Source organism: Peromyscus maniculatus, chromosome 22, assembly GCF_049852395.1.
Source record: "Peromyscus maniculatus bairdii isolate BWxNUB_F1_BW_parent chromosome 22, HU_Pman_BW_mat_3.1, whole genome shotgun sequence".
In the NCBI taxonomy this organism is placed as follows: Eukaryota; Metazoa; Chordata; class Mammalia; order Rodentia; family Cricetidae; genus Peromyscus; species Peromyscus maniculatus.
The window spans coordinates 42,819,369-42,835,231 of NC_134873.1; the positions used below are offsets into that span (position 1 = coordinate 42,819,369).

Below are 15,863 nucleotides of genomic sequence, written 5' to 3' on the forward strand. Positions count from 1 at the left end.
GGGGTGCCCCGGCCCGGCCCCGCCCCCTCCCTCGCCGGCCGGCCGCCTGGGCGGCCCCGCGAGCTCTTCCGCGCATGTCCACTTCGCCAGGCCCCGCCCCCCAACTCCGCCCCGCCTTCTCCGTTCCTTCGCCCGACCGCCCCCCGCCCCCCATCAGCTTCCCTCCGCGCTCGACCCTTCGGGCACTCCCGCGCATGCTCCGCCCCCCCATCCCCCCCCCCCCAGCTCCCGCCCCTCCTGTGGTGCGGCCTCTCTCTCTCTCTCTCTCCCCTCCCCCGTCAGCCTCTCAGCCCGCTCGGCCTGGCCGGCCCGGCGGCCGACGTTCCCCGTGCGTGCGGGCGCTTGACTTCACTTCCGGCTAACGCGCTCCGCTTTGCCCCCTGGCCCCGGATGGTGACTGGCTGTGGTGCTGCACCTCCCGGGACTGTCACTGAGCCGCTTCCCAGTGTGATTGTGCTGAGCGCAGGCCGGAAGATGGCGGCTGCGGCTGCGGAGGCCTCGGGCCCGAGCTGCTCCAGCGCCGCGGCGGCCGCGACGGCCGCGACGGCGGCGGCCGGGGCGGGGGCGGCCGGGGTCTCCGAGTGGCTGGTGCTGCGGGATGGCTGCATGCGCTGCGACGCCGACGGGCTGCACAGCCTCTCCTACCACCCGGCGCTCAACGCCATCCTGGCCGTCACCAGCCGCGGGACCATCAAAGTCATCGACGGCACGTCCGGGGCCACCCTTCAGGCCTCGGCGCTCAGCGGTGAGCGCGGCACGCCGGGCGGGGGCTGGGCCGGCCGCGGGCGGAGCCGGGCTGTCGGGATGCTGGGCGAGGAAGCCGCCCAACCCCGGGGCTCGGTCTCGGGAGGGCAGCGGGCAGCGGGAGGGCCGGGGATGGCACGGAGGCCCGGAAGCTACGGCAGAGGACCTTCGGACTCTCTCTCTCTGAAAGCCCAGCGTCGGGGGGCGAGAGCCCGGTGAGGCCGGGTGCACTGCCACTTGCTTTCCGGGCCTGGTGCGCTTGGACCGGCCTGGCCCTGTAGGCAGAGATGAGGAGGCCTCAAGAGGTCGGCGCCCGAGAGAGAGGGCCGGGCCCTCGCTGGGCTCTTGGACGAGGTTTTGGACCAGCTCCGGGCTGGACCAGAAGGGATAGGACTGGTAGACTGGGCTGTGGCGGGAGAGGTGGGTGGCCGGAGGCAAGGGGCGGGAAGCTTCCGAGCTGGCTGTGGAGCCCTCCCTTCCCGGGGAGTAGCGGTCCGGTCCGCTGTTCTCAGGTCCCGCCGGTGCGGGGACCTCCGGAGAACTGCAGGTCTGGATCGGGGTGGGTTGGGGTGCTGGCGGGGCAGGGGGGAGGGATGTAGGAGAGGAGGGCCAGCTGTCTGAACTGTTGCGTGGACGTCTGTGGGACTCGGCAGAGTGCAAAGAAGGTTAGATCGGGCCCCCCAGCTCTGTGCTCCCACCCTTCCAGGTTCAAGAAGTCTAGGCCCTTTGTGATGAGGTGAAACTTCGGACCCTTTCAACTCGTTTTACCATAGAGGGCTAGAAATTGGTAGTTGGAAGTTTGTCTGAATCGCCTCCACCTTGGAGGTGAGACTCACTTCTGGGTGGTGGAAACGTTGGTTCAGGAATAGGACTTTTAGGATGCATGAGGTCAAAGCTCATTCAGTGGACAGACTGGAGTGTTTTGAGATTGCCCTGTCTAAGGTATTTAGTGAGATGCCATTTCATTTGTGGATAAGTGGTGTCTTAATTTTGATGTTAAAGGTTGAAATGGACAAGTTCCGTTTATTAGTGGGTTTAAACTCATGCACAGAGATAAACTATATCTAAGTGCATTTAGCCAAATGGAAGTAGTTATGTGGTCTACCATTGTGTTATTTTACACAGACATACAGGAATAAGCTTATTGTGTGAGTAATAAAGCATACGAATGAATGGCAATTTAGAGATACAAAGGTGAAATTAGAGACGTCAATTTTTGTTGACTTGTGAAAGAACTGGTTATGTATAGTTACAGCATGTAAACCTGTAATATATTTAAGAGATGTCTAAGAGAAAGTTTGAGGTGTTAGGCTTGCAAATTTCCCTTTTCTTGGCTTAGGTAAAAGACAAGACAGGAGCCCAGATGTAGCAATGCTCACTTACTGCAACTTGGATATAACAGGTTGTTATTGTGTCTGAGAGGAAGATGTTCATGAACAGTTGACTCGTTAAAATTCATTTAAGGGCTGGAGAGATGGCTCAGAGGTTAAGAACACCGACTAATCTTCTAGAGGTTCTGAGTTCAATTCCCAGCACCCACATGGTGGCTCACAACCATCTGTAATGAGATCTAGCACCCTCTTCTGTGTACATAGTAAATAAATAAAAAACCCTTTAAAATTCATTTAAAGGAAGGAAAGGATTTAATTGCAAGTACTCATTCATGTATTCCCCTACCTGGCATGAGAAATAAGATATTGTAAGTAGGTGTTTACTCTGGTTCCTGAGTTGTATTATACACTGAACTTTTCTTCCTCTCTCCCAAATACTATCTTAAATTTGGTTTTATCACTTTCATACATGTCTATACTTTTAACCAATTATCTAATATTTTCATGATTTCTAATTGAGGATAAATGGTGTTATTACATATGTTAGGATTTCTCTTTTTCTTTTTTTCCTTTTGGGACAGGAAATCACTATGTAGAGCTGGCTGGGCTCAAACTCAGGAGATCCACCTGCATCTGCCCCTAGAGTGCTGGAATTAAAGGAGTGAGCCACCACTCCAGGCTTGGGCTTTTTCTTTATTTTATTTTTATTTATGTGTATGAATGCATCTGTTTGAGTGGCTGATATGAGTGTGCAGGTACCCATAGAGGTAAAAAGACAGTATGGATCCCCTGGAGCTGTAGTTACAGGTGCTTGAGTCTCTTGATTTGGGTGTTGAGAATGGAGCTCTGGTCCTTTGGAAGAGCTGCAAGCTCTCTAAAAGGATGAGCCTTTTCTCCAGCCCAGATGTTAGGATTTCTACAAAAAGCTTTATTAGCAAAAGTATTTTAAGTATTTTGGATAGACAGTTTAGTTGGGATGTTTTTGTGTCTGGAGGCCATGTTCCGAAATAATAATATGTGTCAGGGTTTGTTAAAATGTTTTTGTATTATCTGTTGTACATAGAAAGGAAATATTCCCCTGTGGTGATATATTGTGCACCCCAATAAAACTTACCTGGGGATCAGAGGACAGAGCCAGCCACTAGATTAGACATAGCGGCCAGACAGTGATGGCTCACATTTTTAATCCTATCACTCGGGAGACAGAGGTCCATCTGGATCTCTGAGTTAAAGACCACACTGGGAACAGTGTGGCATACATCTATAATCCCAACACTTGGGATCTCATGCCTTTGCTTGGGAAGCCCACACACCTTTAATCCCAGGAAGTAAGATGGCAGGTCAAAACAAGGTATATAAGGCCTGAGGAAACAGGAACTCACACTCTTGAGGCTGAGGATTTCATAGAGGTAATAACGTGGCTGGCTGTTCTATTTTTCTGATCTTTCAGTTTTCACCCCAATATCTGGCTCTGGGATTTTTTTTTTTTTTTTTTAATTAATAAGACCTTTTAAGATTCGTGTTTCGCTGGGCAGTGGTGGTGCACGCCTTTAATCCCAGCACTCCGGAGGCAGAACCAGGCGGATCTCTGTGAGTTCGAGGCCAGCCTGGTCTACAGAATGAGTTCCAGGACAGGCTCCAAAACTACACATAAATCCTGTCTCCAAAGACCAAAACTAAAAAAAAAAAAATTTGTGTTACATTCCCCTTAGTGATAGAGGAAAGTTGTAGGTATATAATATGAATGCAAAAATAGATACACCAACACCACTTGCAGGTAGCCATTCATGAGTATTGAGTATGTGATTAAAAAATAAGTACAGGGCTGGAGAGATGGCTCAGTGGTTAAGAGCACTGGCTGCTCTTCCAGAGGTCCTGAGTTCAATTCCCAGCAACCACATGGTGGCTCACAACAAGGTATATAAGGTCAAAACAAGTATATAAGGTATATAAGGTCAAACATATATGCTTGATTTGCAAGCATATATGTAGGCAGAACACTGTACATACAATAAATAAATAAATCTTTTAAAAAAAATAAGTACTTGGGGCTGGAGAGATGGCTTGGTGGTTAAGAGCACTTGCTGCTTTTCCAGAGGACCTGAATTAGGTTCCCAGTACTTGTGCCTGGCAGCTTAGAGCTGCCTATAACTCCATCTGAGCGTACCTGAAAATAATCATCTCAGTCTCTCTCTCTCTCTCTCTCTCTCTCTCTCTCTCTCTCTCTCTCTCTCTCTCTCTCTCACACACACACACACACACACACACACACACACACACACAGAGAGAGAGAGAGAGAGGGGGGGGGAGAGAAATAAAAATATTCATAGAGAAGTTAGGGCTAACAGAATAAAAGGACTGTTTGGAAGTAACAGTAGGTCAATTCTAAAGCATTTTATATATGAGAACTAAAATTTCTTATGAATAATGCTTAGCCAAGGTTGTGTAGGATATTTGTATGTAACTGTTCAGATGATGGGGGCAGGAATGCAGGAATGCTGCATTCTATGTTTAACGTGGAATCTGTAGGTATTTTGTGGGTAACAGTTAGTTGTAACTAGGGAATAGGTACTGTTAGTGACCATGGTCCTAATATAGCTCCTTTTTTCAATCCAGGGGAAGTGAACTACCTTCTTTTCTGTACTAGAGAAAGCTGTCTTTGTTTATTGGGATAAATAATTGGATAACCATAGAGAATTTTATTGGGTGACAATAATAATGGGATTCAGTTTGTAGAGTTGTAGGTAGCTTGTTAGTGTAGATTGGAAGTTAAAGAATTGAAGTAGGATTTACATGTATTTATTCAGTTTGGTTTCAAATTGGTGATAATTTTTTACTTCCCCCCCCCCCCCAAGCCAATGTTTCTCTGTGTAGCCTTGGTTGTCCTGGAACTCACTCAGTAGACCATGGTAGTCTCTAACTCGCAGAGATCCACCTGCCTCTGCTTCCTGATTGTGGTGATAATTTTTAAACTGTCTCTCCATCAATGTTTTCAAATTATCTGTATCAGATATAAAATGTTTATAAATATAATTTTACTAGATTAAGAGTTGTCAAGATATACAGGGTTAGGCAAATATTAAGAGTATTTAAGAGTTGAAAATTTTCTGGTCTACAGAGCAAGTTGCAGGACAGCCAGTGTTACACAGAGAAACCCTGTCTCAAAAACAAAACAAAACAAAACAACCCCCTCTCCCAAAAGTTAATATTTTGGGGATTTGAGTATGATGTCTTTAACCCTCAGGCAGCAGAGATTAGAGGCCAGCTTGGTCTACATAGTGAGTTCCTGGCTAGCCAGTGCTACACAGAGAGCCCCTACCTTTAAAAGAAAAAAAGTATTTTAGGGTCTGGAGAGATTGCCTAGACGTTAACAATAGGTGAGTCTTATTTTGGAGGACCCAGGTTTAGATCCCAGCAAGGCGGCTTACAAGTACCTCTAAATCCAGTTGTTGTAGGGGATCTGATACTCTTTTTTTGTCCTCTGTGGGCAGTATACACATGTAGTACACTTACATTCATGTTGGCAATACACTCATCCATATACAATTAAAAAGTTAGGGTTTTAGAGAGTTTGGCTGATGATCCATTGACACTCAGTGGCCTTCCATGAGCTCTTCTCCAAGCTTTAGCTTTGTCTCTCTATTTTGTTTTGTGAAGTGGACTTACTTAGTTTTTTTTCTTATTATAGTAGCTTTCTTTCTTGGGATGAACCCAGTTTCCTCCAGTTTAACTAGACTTATCTTAATTTTACTCAGGTTTTTGTATGGTTTTGTTTTGTGGTAGGGTCTTAACTTTAGCCCAGGCTTTCCAAGTGTTGAGATTATAGATATGAGCTACCATGCTTTGCCCTTACTCAGGTTTTAAGACCTAGACCATATCTTTTTATTTTTTATTTTATTTTTATTTTTTTATTTTTTTTCGAGACAGGGTTTCTCCATGTAGTTTTTTTCATGCCTGTGCTGAATCTTGCTCTGTAGACCAGGCTGGCCTTGAACTCACAGAGATCCGCCTGGCTCTGCCTCCCCCTGAGTGCTGGTATTAAAGGCATGTGCCACCGTCACCCAGCCTTTTTTTTTTTTAGGAGACAGAATCTCACTGTGTCATTTTGGCAGGCCTGGAACTCATTTTGTGAACCAGGCTGGCCTCAAACTTAGAGAGATCCACCTGCCTCTGCCTCCCCTGTGCTGGGATTAGAGGCATGTGCCACCATGTCTAATCCAAAGAAAATATTGAATAGAAATAGTCACTCAGCATCCTTAGTTTATATTAGAGCTCACTCTTGGTGTTGACATCTGTGGGTTTAGACATACATAATGACATGTACTCACTACTTTCATGTAGCACTGTCTTAAAGTTTTATGCTCTCCTTTATCTATCCCTCTTCATCTCCCCTCCGGTACCTGGTAATCTTGACTGCTTCCATAGTTTTCTTTTTTCCAGAATGTTATAGTTGGCATCATACATTATATAGACTTTTCACATAGGTCTTAAGGTACTTCCATGTTTTTTTCATAATTTGATAGCTGATTTCTTTTTTGAGACTGTACTTCATTTAGCCCAGGCTGACCTTGAACTCACTTTGTAGTCCAGGTTAGCCTTGAATTGATCCTCCTACCTCCTCCTTCTAGGTGCTGGGATTACAGTTTGTGTGCCACATTTCTTTTTTAGCATCTACTGGTATTCCGTTGTCTAGATGTCAGTTTGTTTCTCCGTTCATGTTCAGAAGACCATATTGCTAGATTCCAAGATTTGGGTTGGGAATTACCAAAAAAGTTGCTAAGGGTTTCTCTGTGTAGCCTTGGTGCCTGTTCTGGATCTTGCTCTGAAGACCAGGCTGGCCTTGAACAACTCACAGAGATGCACCTGGCTTTGCCTCCCGAGTGCTGGGACTAAAGGTGTGTGCCACCACCACCGGACTTCATTTGGGTCATTCTAAGGAGCTTAGTTGCTGAATAGGATGGGAAAACTATTATTACTTTTCTAGTCAACTGTCTCCCCAAATGGTTGTATCATTTGTATTCTCAGCAACATTCATGGCTTCACACTCTGACCTGCCTTTGGTGATGATACTGTTTTGTGTTTTGGTCGTTCTGATAGGTACATCTAGCTCTTGCTGTGGGATAATGCTCTTGTACATTATAAAGATCTGTCACTTCTATTGGTTTAATAAAACGCTGATTGGCCAGTAGCCAGGCAGGAAGTGTAGGCAGGGTGACCAGACTAGGAGAATTCTGGGAAGAGGAAAGGCAGAGATGGAGTCACCAGCCAGATGCAGAGGAAGCAAGATGAGAATGTTGGACTGAGAAGAGGTACCAAGCCACATAACTAAACATAGACAAGAGTTATGGGTTAATTTAAGCGTAAGAGCTAGTTAGTTATAAGCCTGAGCAATAGGCCAAACAGTTTATAATTACTATAAGCCTCTGTGTGTTTATTTGGGACTGAACGGTTGTGGGACCAGACTGGACAGAAACTTCTGTTTATAGGCACTCTCTCTGGGTGGTTTCTTTTTCTTTTTTTCTAAGAAAGGGTTTCATGTTCCTAGGTTGGCCTCAGCTGTGTAGTTTAGGAAGACTTTGATGAGCTCCTGATGCTTCCACCTCACAAGTCCTACTAGGCCTTGCTCAATCTTGTTTTTTTTTTTTTTTTTTTTTCTTCTTTTTTGATAAAGTGTAGCCTTGGCTGTCCTGGAGCTGCCATGTAGATCAGGCTGGCTTCAAATTCAGCTATCTGCCTGTCTGGCTACCTACTGCAGGGATCAAATGAGCACCCATCCTCAGTTTTGTTTTACTTTGCAGTTCTATAATGATTTGTGATGTTGAACATTATTTCATTTGCTTAGTTGCCTCTTTTTTGTGTTTATTTACTGACTTTGTGTCTCCCACCCCCTTCTCCCAGCCGAGAATAAGCCCAGGACCCTAGGCCCCTGCTCATGCTAGACAAGCATTTCACCACTGAGCTGTGTCCCTCAGACCGTGACTGGATTTTAAAACTAAAACTACATACACCACTAGGTAGGCACCTTTCTAGCCAGTTTTGATTCGTGAACTTTAGCATACTAGGAAGTAGCTTGTTTCTGGAGACAAGTAGCTTTGGTTAAAGTCCTTATTTTATTTTATTATTATTATTTAGCTTAGTGACTTTGTAACCTTTACTAAATTAGCTTTTTATTTTCTTCATCTGCAAGATGGTGGTAATAATGGTTTTAATTGTGAAGACTTAAATTCTCTGCCTATATAGTGCTTAGAATCATCTACTTATCAATGAGTCTTAAACACCAGACACCACAAAAAAGCACTCCCCACTTTATTTCTTTTCATACTCCTTAAATCTTCTAAACTTACCTGCAAATTTGAACTATTTTCCTGATTTACTACTTTGTACTATCTTGCACAGTTCATCTAGGTTTTGCCTTATTGTAAGGATATAGTTAAGTATGGAAGTTCTTCCATACAGTAGTTGATGATTTTCCTCTTGTTCCCTGAAACAGTACCCCTACTATCAGTGTATAGTTTATGTGTTTGTTTGTTTATTTGTTTATTTATTTTTATAAACTCTTTTGAGGATGTTTGGAGACTGCTTTATTTGTTAGGTAGCTCTGGGTTTCACTTAACATCCTGATTCTTAGCCTTGTCATTAATAAGATGGTAGTGCCGATTAAGTGGTCAGACCCTGAATGCCTCAAACATATTAGGTCCTGAGTGAATGAATGCCAATTTTCTTGTGTCTCTTAAGTATTGTCATGCTTCTCTTGATATTTAAAAAAAAAAATGTTCACTAGCTTAATGTTTGGGCGTTGAGGATAGATGTTATTCAAATGTAGATGGAAATATGAATGTGGTAACCTTATGATCTATATTTTGATAAATATCTTTCCAATTTTTTCTCTTCCCTTTACCTCCTACTGGGGATTAAATCTTGGTCCCTTGCACATGTAGGCAAATGTTCTACCAGTGAACTTTTATTTCCAGCCCTGAATAAATACTTTTTTGGGGAAAGATTTATTTTTATTTTATGTATATGAGTGTTTTGCCTGAGTGAATGTACGTGCACCATGTCATAAGAGGGTGTTGAAATCACTGGAACCAGAGTTACAGATGGTTGTGAGCTGTCATGTTGATGCTGGGAACTGAATCCAGATCTCTTGCAAGAGTATCAAATGGTCCTAAGTGCTGAGATATCTTTCTCACCCCTGGATAAATATCTTTTAAGTATATTGGTGAGGCGAAATATCAGAACAAGGTTAAGGCTGTTGTATAACTTTTGTATGTATACACATTGTTCATATAGTGTATATTGATAAGTAAATTGTGATATTCATGTGTGTTAATCAGTAGTAATGGTAGTATATAGAAAGAAGTCTGATTTCTTAAATTTCTAGAGTGGGTTCTAGATCTGTGTCACAGTGAAAAGGACTACACAGTACTTGTAGCTAAACATTCTGAGAATCTTTTGGTATATGGAGAAAAAGGTCTCATGAGCTCTGACTGCTTTACCCAGTCAGTGCCTGGCCTCGAGAATCTTTTTCTTGTTATCAGGTAGACAGAATTTTGAGAAGACTGTGCTAGCTGGGCATGGTGGCACATTTCTAGTGCTTGGGAGGCAGAGGCAGGAGTATCTATGAGTTTCGGGCCAACCTGGTTTACATAGTGAACTCCAGGAAAGCCAGGGCTATGTAGAGAAAGACCCTGATTAAAAAAGAAAAAGAAAGAAAAAAAAGAAAAGAAAATTGGATAGTGTTTGTAAATAAAAGATCTTTGAGTTGGGTGATGGTGGCACACACCTTTAATCCCAGTACTTGGGAGGCAGAGGCAGGTAGACCTTGTGAGTTTGAGGCCAGCCTGGTCTACAGAGTGAGTTCCAGGACAGCTAGGACTACGCAGAGAAACTGTGTCTCAATAAATGCAAAAATAAACCAAATCAACCCAAAAGATCTTCGTGCTCTTGTACTCTACTCCAGCTTCAGTAGTTTAGATTGGGTGCAATTCCCCCCCCCCCCCATACAGCTTTTGTTTTGTCTTTGTGCGTACTAGGCAAGGGCTCTACCACTGATCTACATCTCAAGCCCTGCTCTTGATTATTAGCATTAATTTTTTTTACATTTGTTTGTGTGAGTGTGTGTGTGTGTGTGTGTGTGTGTGTGAGAGAGAGAGAGAGAGAGAGAGAGAGAGAGAGAGAGAGAGAGAGAGAGAAACACACTCATGCCAGTACATGTGGCAGTTGGAGGACAATTTGTAGGAGTTGGTCCTGTCCTGTTGTGTGGGTTCTAGGGATTGAATTTAGGCCCTCAGCTGTGTTGGTATGTTCTCTTACCTGTTGAGACATCTTACCTGTTGAGACATCTTGTCAGCCAGATTATTGTTTTTTTCTTTATTTGCATATATCATTGTACAAATTGATGGGTTTCATTTTGACATTTTCATTCATGTATATCATACTTCTACTGATTATTTTTGATTTGATTAGTTTACTCTAGATCAGTGGTTCTCAACCTTCCTAATGCTTTGACCCTTTATTTTTTAATTTTAATTTTTTTTAGTTAAAGAGGAGGTTTATTTTGTGGGGTAACTCACAAGTGAAGGGATAGGCAACAGGGTCTGGGAAAGGTGTAGCTCAATTCGGCGGTGTTCGTCTACCTCCAGTGTCCAGGGTCCAGGAACCAAGAGAGCCAGCACATCCGGATCTTGAGGCTTTGACCCTTAATACAGTTCCTTGTAGCTGGAAGTTCCTCCGTTTCTGCCGGTCGGGACAAATCTCTCCCACCTGCAGTCTAGCAGCCACTTATAAAGTAATCACACAGAGGCTTATATTAATTACAAACTCTATGGCCATGGCCTATGACTCAAACTTCTTGTTAGCTAGCTCTTATAACTAAACTCTGCTCATTTCTAGTAATCTGTATGTCACCACATGTTCCATGGCATATCCTGTGTGCCATTCCATGCTGCTCCCTGGACAGCAGCAGGATGGTGTCTTCTCAGCCTATGCCTTTCTTCTTCCTGTCTCTCTCTTGGATTTCCCACCTGGCTATAATCCCCAACCAAAAGATAATTTTCATTGCTAATTCATAACTGTCATTTTGCTATGAATCATAATGTAAATATTTGATTTGCAGAATATCTGATATACAACCACCATGAAAGAGTCATTTGATGCACAGGTTGAGAATCACTGCTTCATATGATGATCCATCCATCTATATGCATGCATGTCTGACTGTATTTCGTTTTTACTTTTGAAAAACTAGGGTTTCACGTATCCCTGATTGCCCTTGAACAATATGTAGCTGAGGATGACTTTGAACTTCTCATTCTCTTACATCTGCCTCCTGAGTGCTAGGATTATAGGCTTGGGTTACCAAACTGTTTTTGTGCTGTTGAGGATTCCTGCATGCTCTATCCACTGAGCTTTATTTACAGCTTTAATAACAAATTTTTGATTAAATAAAGTTAGAGCCCAGAGCTGCCTCTTTGACGAAGTTTTGGAGCCTATATAGTCCTCAGGAAATCTGTTTTGAATAAAATAAAAATTTTTCTAGTGATGGAAAATTTAGATGATTCAGAACAGTTCTTCTGACTAACTTGGTACATGCAGCCTTCTTACATTCAGTTATTCTTCAAGAGATAATAAACATGATGTAGAATTGGGATTTTAGTAGCCCTTAGAAGATAGTTTAGTATCTTCTGGGTACATTTATATATTTTTGTGTCTAGAAAACTAATTTAATTAGCAAATTTTCCAAAACAGCTAAAATTTCAAGAAAAGCTAAGTGAACATTATCTGTAGGCATTTCCTGCACCTCAGACACTCCTTTGTATACTAAGTTTTTAATCCGCATTCCCAGTTATCCTAGTGGGCTCTATACACTGGCTCTGGGGAAGAAGAGGACACTTAGTATGCTTACTCCTCATTATGACCACCTGGATTCTTACAAAACCACAATCTTCTTTTGGATTAGGAGTATGTACTTGAGCTGTTTCACTTGATAGACTTTGCTGATATTAAATGATGACCTAGTTTATGTCAAATGCTTTCTGTTATTTCCTTTCTGTAAGCGAAACACTTACCTATAGTTAATTATAGCAAATTTTAAGGTCTTTCTCTCTTTTCTTCCCTTTTTTCCCTCTTTATATTGAGGCAAGGTCTCTGTGTAGCCTTGGCTGTTCCAGGATTCTTTGTAGACCAAACTGGCCCTGAATTTGGTGTCCTTCTGCTTTTTTTTTTTTTTTTTTTTTTGAGTGCTGATACTAGCATGAGCCACTATGTATTTCTTTCATTTTCTTGTCTTGGTTTTCATTGTCTTCTCCTCCTCCTCTTCCTTCTTCTTCTTTTTTATTTTTATTTTTTTAGAGATTCTGTATAGTTATTCAAATTTGCCTCCCAGGTTGTTTTTGTAGCTCTTGAATCCTTAAAGATGGGCTGTTCTAGCCGAAAATTTATACTAATCTTTTAGTAGTTTTAGATTTATTAATGAAGGCATTATAAGAGCTCAGACTCCAGAGCCTAACAGTTAAGTATTAGTTGTTTGCTACTGTTGTTCGGGTGCTCTTTCTCTCTTCCTCTCTGTATGTGCATGTTACTGTGTGTGTGTGTGTGTGTGTGTGTGTGTGTGTGTGTGTGTGTGTGTGTGTGTGTGTGTGTGTGTAGCCCAGGCTAGCCCGGAGCACATGCATTCAAGGACAAAGGTTAGCTGAGCTATTTAATTAATACTCCCCATCCTTAGCACTATTCAAAAACACTTGAATACATACTAACATATAAGTTCTTTATTCCACTTGGAACAGTTGAAATGTAGAATCTATTACTTGGTAGTTTGTAACTCTCAAGGATGCAGATACTGCTTTTACCTAGGTGTTGCAGCACACACCTGTAATCCCAGCACTCAGGAGGCTGAGGCAGAAGGATTTTGAGTTGGAGGCCTGCTTAAGATATACAATGAGTCTTATCTCAAAGAATAACAAGACAAATAGTTCTTACTTGAATTCAGTGTACCCAGCTATATTTTTATGGTGGAAAACTGGGGAGAGGATACCGTTTTAATGGAATACCTATGGCAAAAATATATTACACTTACTAAAACCCCCTTTTTGATACAGAGTTTTATTATGTAGCTCTGGCTGTCCTAAAACTCACTATGTAGATCAGGCTGGCCTCGAGCTCACAGATATTTGCCTGCCTCTGCCGTAACCTTTCAAATAGCCACAGATTACCACAAGAACTAAAACAAAACAAAACCCAAAGAACCCCATATACTATATAGGAGGCATAGTAGTTTTTTACAGTTTACCATAACAATTATTATTATTTGAGTTAAAGTCTCTTTGTAGCCCATGCTGGTCTCAAACTCACTGGGTAGCTAAGAATGACCTTAAACTTCTGATCTTTTGGGGTTTATAGGTGTGTATCACTCCATTTAGTTGTTTTTGTTTTTCCATCCTTCTTAGTTGTATGTAGTGCTGGGGATCAAATGCAGGACTTGGTGAATGCTAGGCAGATACTCTTAACAACAGAGCCAGAGGCCAGCCCTGTTGCAGTCAGTTTTGACAGAAACAGTGGGAAGAAGAAAATCATCATAGTAAGTATTGTGCAGAGACAGGGTGGTGTAACCTGACAGCATTGAATTCAAGGAACAGAAAGAAGGTGTTGGGGTTAACATAGAGGGTTTATGTTGGGTAAGTCTAAGCTGAGAGAGAGGCAGGGACAAGAACATAAATGAGGGGCAGAGGCAGGCATATCTCTGAATTTGAGGCCAGGTTTTAAGATAGCCAGGGCTACAGAGATTGTAGCTTTAAAAAAAAAAAGTTTGGATTGAGCTGGGGTTTTCTTTTGCTCAGTGGTACAGCGTTTACCTAGCATGTCCAAAGTTCTGTTCCCAGCATGGATAAAAAAGTTTGGACTTGATCTTAATAGGGGAACCATTGTTTCCCAGAATCATTTGTTATAGAGACGATTCTTAACTCCAAACATTGGTTTTCACCCCTTGTCAAAATCATAAACCATTATGTGCAAGGATATACCTCTCAGCTCTTTATCTGTCCAGTTATGTTCTATGTCTGTCTTTACATCAACACCACATTGTTTTATTTATATGCAGTTCTAAGGACCCAATCCAGCACATACTAGTCATACATACATACTAGTCAAGTCCTGTACTACTGAGCCATGTCTCCTTCCTCAGTACCACACTGTTTTAATTACTGTAGCTGTGCAGTTTAGTCTTGTGATCATGAAATATAATTGGACAGATAAAGAGCTGAGAGGTATATCCTTGCACATAATGGTTTATGATTTTGACAAGGGGTCAAATCCATTGTTTGGAGTTAAGAATAGTCTCTCTAATAAATGATTCTGGGAAACCTGCTTGAATTTGTGCATGCAGATCATTGTCTCCACCTCTGTTCCCTCAGGGGAAAAGAATAAAGAATAGTATGGTGGAAATAACTTTCCTAATATTTAACACATTTACTCTTTGTTTCATGTAGATGTACATAGGTCTCCCTCACTCCCCTCCACCGCCCTCCTTTGGTGTGGTGTCTTAGTCTTGTGGAATATGCCGCCTTAACTTGTGCTTCTGCCTTGGTCTCTTGTATGCTGGGATTGCTGCCATGCTTCCCTGTATGGCAGGCAGTCTCTTACAACAGCTGTGTAGCTGCCAAGTTTTAATCAGTTTTCTGTTGAGACTGGCTTTATAGGTCATACTCTGGTCTGCTCTAATCATGTTTGTTTGTTTGTTTTTTGTTTTTTTGAGACAGGGTTTCTCTGTGTAGTTTTGGTGCCTGTCCTGGATCTTGCTCTGTAGCCCAGGCTGGCCTTGAACTTACAGCGATTCGCCTGGCTCTGCCTCCTGAGTGCTGGGATTAAAGGCATGAGCCACCACTGCCCTAGCTACTAATCATGGTCTTAATAGACTTCTTTCCAGTTCAGCGCCTCACTCAGAATTGTGTGTCACATTTAGTTGATATGTAAACATATATTTTTAGTAAGCTGTTGGTCTTAAAATCTTAATTGTTGAATTTTTGTTCTTTTAACAGCTAAACCGGGTGGACAGGTGAAATGTCAGTATATTTCTGCTGTGGATAAAGTTATATTTGTGGATGATTACGCAGTAGGTTGTAGGAAGGACCTTAATGGAATCTTGTTGTTAGACACTGCTCTGCAAACTCCAGTTTCAAAGCAGGATGATGTGGTTCAGCTTGAACTTCCTGTCACAGAGGTAAGTAGATACAAGTACACTCTGTGCCTCTGTACAAGGTAACCTCTGACCTTTGGGTGTCAAGTGAAGTTAAGTTGTCCTTTAGGACATTGTTCATAAGTTGTGCTTAAAGGACATTGTATAGTCCCATAAAAACAAAGACTGAATCATGAACCACACTTTTAAATACTCACCTTTCTCTGCGTAATTAATTGGTGTTTGTTGAAAGAGTGCTTCAGGTGTGAACTGTTCCTTAGCACAGGATAAGCAACTGTAACAAGACTCCAAAATACAGTGAATTAACAAACAAGATGCCTTATGGGTAGTAACAGCCCAGGGCTAGATGTAGGGCCCTCTCTGCCAGCCTCAACACTTAGCTTAGCTGGTAATTGTAGACAGTTGCTCCACGTCCCGTCATTTCCAAGTCATAGGAGACTAGCCTACCACATCTTTTCTTTATCCTCACACTCCCTCTCCTCTTTTCTCTTTCACCTGTGTTGATTCTGGCTGTCTCTTCCTCTCCCTAGTACCCCTCTCTCCCCACCTTTTCCTCTTTCTTCTGCTCTTCTTCCTTTTCATCCCTTCCAAACCCTTTT

The 15,863-nt window shown here is 42.6% G+C and overlaps 1 protein-coding gene across 18 annotated transcripts in view; it reads left to right on the forward strand.

Annotated features, from left to right (window-relative positions):
• The first annotated feature begins 283 nt into the window (after positions 1-283).
• The window catches only part of Birc6 (baculoviral IAP repeat containing 6), a 186,023-nt gene continuing 170,443 nt past the window's right edge, over positions 284-15,863 (forward strand). For 16 of the 18 annotated variants that reach the window (XM_042266804.2, XM_076559499.1, XM_076559498.1 and 13 more), the window contains exons 1-2: positions 286-745; positions 15,107-15,288. In XM_042266804.2, the coding sequence (XP_042122738.2) occupies positions 391-745; positions 15,107-15,288 (537 nt within the window). In that variant the 5' untranslated portion in view covers positions 286-390. Of the gene's footprint in view, positions 746-15,106; positions 15,289-15,863 lie in introns of all 18 variants that reach the window. The other 2 variants (XR_013047380.1, XR_013047379.1) reach the window with 1 other exon arrangement.